The sequence below is a fragment of the Strix aluco genome, chromosome 11 (genome assembly GCF_031877795.1).
Source record: "Strix aluco isolate bStrAlu1 chromosome 11, bStrAlu1.hap1, whole genome shotgun sequence".
NCBI lineage: Eukaryota > Metazoa > Chordata > Aves > Strigiformes > Strigidae > Strix > Strix aluco.
This window is the reverse complement of record NC_133941.1, coordinates 16,388,309-16,395,310: the sequence shown is the minus strand read 5'-3', so window position 1 is coordinate 16,395,310 and position 7,002 is coordinate 16,388,309. Positions and strand designations below refer to the sequence as shown.

General features: G+C 42.4%; 1 protein-coding gene across 6 annotated transcripts in view; it reads left to right on the top strand.

Moving 5' to 3' along the window:
- The first annotated feature begins 208 nt into the window (after positions 1-208).
- The window catches only part of CACNA1D (calcium voltage-gated channel subunit alpha1 D), a 196,666-nt gene continuing 189,872 nt past the window's right edge, over positions 209-7,002 (top strand). For 3 of the 6 annotated variants that reach the window (XM_074836259.1, XM_074836260.1, XM_074836261.1), the window contains exons 1-3: positions 209-298; positions 2,524-2,842; positions 5,331-5,436. In XM_074836259.1, the coding sequence (XP_074692360.1) occupies positions 262-298; positions 2,524-2,842; positions 5,331-5,436 (462 nt within the window). In that variant the 5' untranslated portion in view covers positions 209-261. Of the gene's footprint in view, positions 299-2,523; positions 2,858-5,330; positions 5,437-7,002 lie in introns of all 6 variants that reach the window. The other 3 variants (XM_074836258.1, XM_074836257.1, XM_074836256.1) reach the window with 1 other exon arrangement.

Here is a 7,002-nt window from a genome sequence, read left to right as displayed (position 1 = left end):
GTTGCTAGGGATGGAGAGATCCCGTGTCACCCGGATGTGAGTGTCATGTTGGCCCAAACTCTGAGGGATTTGGCAGCGGCGAAGCAGCAGCAGCAGCAGGAGGAGGAGCAGCAGCCCCTCACACGTCGCTAGTCACTACCATGGGGGTCGGGTAGCGGGGAGCGCAGGGGGCAGCGCACACCTGGCTCGGGGTGGGGTGGGGGGCATCTCTGCCCTTTGTTTTTTTCATTTTCCTCTCACACGCTGGAAAAAGTGAGAATAATGCACCAGCAGCAGCAGCCAGAGCAGCACCCAGAAGGTAAGAGCCGAAGCGCCCACCAAGGGCAGCAGCGTGCCCGGGGCTGAGGGGAGGGAGGAGGGAGCGGGGGAGGATTTATGAGGGATTTGGGAGTCGGGGATTAGGGAAGGGGTTGGGGTAGGTTTGGGATGGGGAAGGGATGAGCAGCTGGGTTCGAGGAGGGACCGGGAAGGGTAGGGGATGAGGTGAAGGCGGGATAAGGTGCTGCCCTCGGCGCGTAACCAACATGGGAGCGGGTTTATGCGTGTCTGTCTCTTGCCCCGAGGCCATTAATAGCATCTGGCCGCGCTGGCGGAGGCCAGGGCTTGATCTACGTTTTCCTCTTATTTGTGTAATTGTGGATAAACCTGCCCGGAGATGAGGCTCCCCGGGGGCTTCCCTGCGCCGGGGCGGGAGGGCAGCGCGGGGTCGGGGCAGGGCGGTGGGTGCGATGCGCTCAGCACCGGCCCTGCCGAGCCGCGGGGCTCCGCCGCGTTAATCCGCTCCGCCGGCGGGCTCCGGCGCTGCCACATCCCCCGCTGTTGTTTTTAAATGATTCCCCCCTCCCCAATTAGCAGTAAGTTTGTGGTTTTGCCCCTGCCGGGGGGCAGGGGCTCCCCCGGAGAACGCAGCCACCCGGGCGTTGTTTCCCTAAGTATTGGTTTAAAAAGCCGATGGATAGATAGATGGATGGATGGGTGGGTGGGTGGGTCGGTGGGTGGTTTATTTGCGCCGAGCCACGTTTCATGGCATCCCAAAGGGCAGGCGGAAGGCGGGGGAGATGGCTGTGCCATTGCTTTTTTTATTTGGAAAAGAAAAAAACAGAGCGGGGGTAGCGGGGATGCTTTGGAAAAATGTTGGGAGATAAAATTCCCACCTCTGCCCGCGGTGCCAGCCCGCCCCCGAGGCGGCACTGCCCCCCGTGTCACCCAGCTGTTGATGCGCCGCCCGCTCGCCGCTGGCCAGCGCTCGCCGCGCTGCTGCCGGGTCCCCACGGCAGCTCGGCCGCCTCCGTGGGCGACGCGCGGGGGCCCCAGAGTGACACCCCCCTCTCCCCCCCCCCCCCCCCGCCGCCATCCCGGGGAGCCATCTTAGTGCTCCCGCGGCCCCTCGCCCCCGGCGCGCGCGGCCGCCCCTCGAGCGAGCGGAGCGGGGCGGCGGGAAGCGGCGGAGGCCGGGCCCGTCCGCGTCCACGCGTGTTCGCGGCTCTCGCGTCTTTCTCGTTGTCTGTTTCCCCCCGTCTAGAAAAGGAGGGGTGTGCTTTTTCGTGGCTCTCCTCCGTGTGACGAGCAGCGATCGCCGGGGAGCTATTTTTCTCTCCGGCCTGGGAAGATCCATTTCACAGTCATCCCGCCTGCCAGCCCTAATTCCCAGCACGTATATTGTGCCGTTCCTCCATTTTTTTTCCCACCCAGGCGTCTTCAAGTTTTGAATTTCACTTAGGAGTCTCTCCTTCCTACAGGTGCATGTAGGAGTAGACTGTTGCTCTAGTCAAAGAGCTCGCGAGGAGGTGGTATTTTGTCTTCTTTGCTGTCATCTGGATAAAGAGGACTTTATTAGTATTTGGAAGGTGCAGTTTATGTTATAAATCCTTGTGAAAAAGCAAGATCAAACCCCAGCCTTTTACAGTGATTTCACGGTTGTAATTTCTAGTGTGAAAGAGACCAGTCGTTATGAACATGTTTATCAGCAGACAATACCGGATTTTTCAGTTGTGGGAGGCATTCACACATTTTTCTTTGAAAATGGAGATTAGGGCAAGATTTAACTTGCTTACAGGACATCCCCCCTCCCCCCAGCATAGTGTTGGTTATTCTTAACTGAATAACATGTAAGTATTTTAAACAACTTCTTTTTTGACCAAAATGAAGTGAGAAAATAGTAAATGCTAAGGTACTACAGCAAAGTTGATCTTAAGGAGTAGCTGTGTTTTATTGGATAAACATGGTGACAGAAAAGCTGCCACCCAGTTAGGAAACAATGCAGTAAGTGGAAGAATCAAAACGTGAAGTGTTTGTGTAGCACTTCTCTTGATGCTTGATTAAACTTGAAGTTATAATACTGATTCCTGAGCATTTTTGCTACTGTTCAATCACATATATACATGCATAGGGTTGTGCTCTATAGTATATGTAATGGTAGCGTCACACTGCCAAGAGGTCTTAAAATAACGTTTTTGTCAGAAATTTTGTGACACGTTTTAGCATAAAAAATTATAACCAAGTACTTTTTCTTTTGTCCCACAGAGGCGAACTATGCAAGTAGCACCAGAATTCCTCTCCCTGGTGACGGACCAGCTATTCAGTCAAACAGTTCAGCACCATCCAAGCAAACTGTTCTATCTTGGCAAGCTGCAATTGATGCTGCTAGACAAGCAAAGGCTGCCCAAAATATGAGTACCACCACAGCCCAGCCTGTAGGATCTCTGTCCCAAAGAAAACGCCAGCAATATGCCAAGAGCAAAAAACAGGGTAATACGTCTAATAGTCGGCCACCCCGTGCCCTTTTCTGTTTATCCCTCAACAACCCAATACGAAGAGCCTGCATTAGTCTAGTAGAATGGAAGTATCCTTCGACGCAGTTTCCTTTTTTACAATCTGTTTCTTGTGTTTTCTGAATGTATCAAGGGGATTGTTTTACAGCATCTCTTACAGCATCACAGCTAACACATTAGTTCACTTGCACATGTGGGTAACTGTCATTAATGTTGATGGTAGTTAATTTTGGTTAAATTGCTGTTAAAGATAGCCTCTTAATTTGTGCCATAATGACATAGAATATAATTTTACTAAAGTAAGTAGCTCAAAGTCAGAGAAGAGCTCATAGCTGTTCCTTTTTTCTTGGAAGAGATGGGGGAGCATTTTCAGAACTTTTTAAAGTTACGAGCTTGCGTTATATTCCAGTAAACCTCTGTATTGCATTTGTTGCCCTTCCAAATAAGGTTGAGTGGAGAGGAGTGCATCTAGCAGTGTTAATTGGGAGATGACCCAAGATGTCAAACCTGTATCTTCCATATTGCAATTTGGTGTATTGCCATTAGGGCAAATGAGTCAGATGTAGAAATCTTTTAAAAAAGATTATTTTTCCAAGTATTAAAAGTAGGGAAGATTTTAGTTAAGCCAAGGACTCACTCTGAGTACGTACAAGTGCTGAAATATATTAATCTTCTGAACTTTTATGACATATGTCTACCACCAGACATATTTGGAAGCATGTACATTCTTAGACAGGAGATCAGATATCCTGGTCTGTATTCATGATGACTTGTATGTTGGGAAGGATTGCTTTATATTTAGTTCAGCAGTTGTGATGTGGAAGTATGTGGCTTGCTTTGGCAGAACTGATAGCATGTTGATTTGGTATATTACTTAATTCTCAAGAAAAGGTTTGAAATAGAAAATAGTTTTGTTGAGGTATGAGGAGAAAAATGTTTGCCTATTAGCCATGGCAACATCCCTGTAATGAGAAACAGCTGTTCAAGAGAGTAGTTTACTGAAATAAAACTCATTTTGATACTTTAAACAGAACAGCCAACCTGGCAATAGGAACTGTTACTCATTTATAGGGCTTGTTTTTTTCAAGTCTTTGAACATAATTCAATTGCAAATTAAAGGTAGTGTAACAGATTCTTCTTTCATTTAAACTGGTAGAAGTCCAACTAATTTCAGTAAATTGTCCTCTCCTTGGCTAAGGTCAGTTAAATGAAATTATTATGGATCTAGAGTTGAATAACTCAGGGCAGACTTTGTCCTAGTAGCACCACATCATGAAACAAGGTTGTCAGTCTTGCACTGGTGTCATTTGTTCATTTCAGTCTGGAGAATGCTGCATGTTAAGATGCGTGTTGTAACTTTATTTTGTACACAACATAGCAGCTGTTGATCTTGATAGGCTTTGTGAACACAAACTGAGCACTTGAGTGACAAATTTTTGTAGACCAACAAACAAAATTTATCGGATCTTAAGGGGCACATGGTCTTTGTAGGAGTGTTTTTTCAGGAAAAATATTTTAAACTGTCAAAAACATGCTTTTGAGTATATTCAGTACTCTTCCTTCAAGCCTATGTAGTACTCTTCCCTCCGTCTTTTATGTGACTCTTATGGACACGTATCGGGAAGTTGTGCATTGAAGTGAGCGAAGGATGTCAAAAACCATAGCTAAAGCCCAAAATACTCCCTTTCCTAACTTCCACGAATAGGTTCATCTGGGTACCTCCATGTTTGTAGTTACAAGAAAATAATGAAATACTTTAGAGGAAAAGCAAATTAATGATAAACTGAAGGATGAACTTCATAGGCATGAATTTTAAATATTTTTCTTTCTGGAAGACAAATGGTATCTCCAGGTTTCAACTGCTGTCATCCAGATATGGTATAAACAATGCAGCTGCAGTTTGTGCTGCTGTCAGTGTGAAAGCCTATAGCCTCTCGGTATGCGTGGCTGCCAGGCCTATAGTGATTCTCTATTCCCCAGTCTACTCACCTAAACTGTCCTGGCCAAAGCAAAATTGTTGAGGAGTCTGGCTATCATGAAGAGGGGCTCAGAGTTTTCCTGTATCCATTGTACAGCTTTCCAGCTCTCATACAGGAGAAAAGTTGTGATTTACTGGGAATCTTTCTCAGATCCTACTACAAACTAGATCCCAAATGATTTTCCTCCTTTGGACAAACGCATTTCTCATTAATGTTAATGAGATTTACGTGAGCATATGAGGACAGAAGAGCTCAGTAAGTATTCCTTACCCATCATGATGACCCACGTATTGATTTAAGAGTGTATAATGATCATCTCTGGAATGTAATATAAAGTGCCCTGTGGCAGCAAGAGTAATAGTTTTTTTTTCAAAACAAAGAGGATGTTGAAAGATCATTGTGATGGAAAATAATACAGTATAGTGATATAACTAAAGGTGATGAAGTATTTGTCACAGTTATTGATCAAAAGATTGCCTTAAAAGTAAGAATTTTTACAAGTGTTGATGCTGAAAAGAGAACTGGACTAAAAAGTTTGTACATACTCATAATTCATGAATTCCTTAACAAGATTTTCCAGACCGTTTGACATATTTATACTACTGTCTATTTTTGCCAATTGTGTGGCCTTAGCTGTTTACATCCCATTCCCAGAAGATGATTCTAATTCAACTAATCATAATTTGGTAAGTACTCTTGAGTTTTTATTTTATATTTGTTTGCTGTGCTTTTAAGTTGATGGTCATGATCAGCTGTTAGTATTTGAGAGTAGAGATAATTATAGTAAAAAACTTCACATTTGTATATAGTGATACTTTAAAATACAACGTATATGGAATTGCCTTTTTTTTTCCAGTTTTAATACGTGCTCCCTTATGTCATGTGTTTAAAATAAGATTTTTTCAGCAGTGATACTTTGGAGGGGAATATACATTAATATTATGCTGCATGTATATGTATATTTTTGCGGTATAAAAACTTTTAATTTGAATTTCTATTGCTTATATTGATTAAATATATTTACTAGCTGTTACTGTGTTTCTGACATTTGTTTTAGTCCTCCTGAAGTTTTACTGCCTTTCCTAGAATATTTGTCTAGTCTGTTTTTAATTTTTAATGGTGTTATTTAGCTGTGTATTTTACTAGATATTTTAGTTTTTAATGAGATGATGGTGGGAAATTTTACATTAATACATTGATGTTCCTACCACTTCAAAATGTGAATTTTAAAAGCAGTTGCTGCTGGTGTAAGTGATCTTTCAAAAAGGGATGGTACTACAGTAAGTAGTGTGTAGAGATGTATTTCTTCAATTGAAAATTGTATGCTAGTGTTGTGTTTGAAAATATATAATGCAAACTAATTTTGTTTTCATTTCCTATTTTAATAAAACTTATAAAGGCTATCAACTTAAGGGTAATATTGAATTACATTGCAAATTTCATTGTATATAGTAAATGCCATCTTGAAATAGTGGAGTTCAGTGGTCCTGTGCACTCAAAATCTGCATGTGACTTTGTTGGGGGGGAGGGGAGGTTTGTTCATGAAATAAAGAATTTGATACCACTAAATAGGTAATTTTGGATTATTTTACATGGAAAATTTAGGTTGATACGAGGTCTTCTATTTATGAACATATTTGTGTAATTTGTGGTGTGTAAGCTTGTTTGTTTTCCTGAAAGTAATTATTCTGTGCATATGACCCATTTTATATATTTTTTTGTTTACCAAGATTAAGCAAATAGGGAAAATAGAAAATGCTGGCAAAAGGCAGAATAATCCAGGTCAATGTAAAGAATGATTTATGCAGCTGTGTATCTAGCCAACCAACAGTCTTCATCTCTCTCCTCTTCTTTTTTTTTTTTCCCTGAGAAATTTAGGGCACAAATCTCCATAGCTGTCAATCCACCAGGAGATCCGCTAATAACTAATTTCATAAAGCGTTACATGAAAAGGGTAAAGCAGTTACTTGTGTCAGAGGCTAATAATTTTGAAGGAAATGTTTTTAGCATTGGTTTTGTTAGGCTAACGTCCAGTATTTCTGACCTAATTCTACAATGTGCTAGTATTTAGAAAGAAATGGACATTTTCATCCCTAATGGGTTTTCTTCTTTTAATCTAATGTGGCAGGTTAGTCTAAGCAAAAATAAATTACTTTTTTTTTTAATAAGAAATCTTTATCCATTTTAAGTAGAAAGGATTTGAACGCCTGCAATTATATGTATATGAAGTTTACTTGGCCATTTAAATTCTC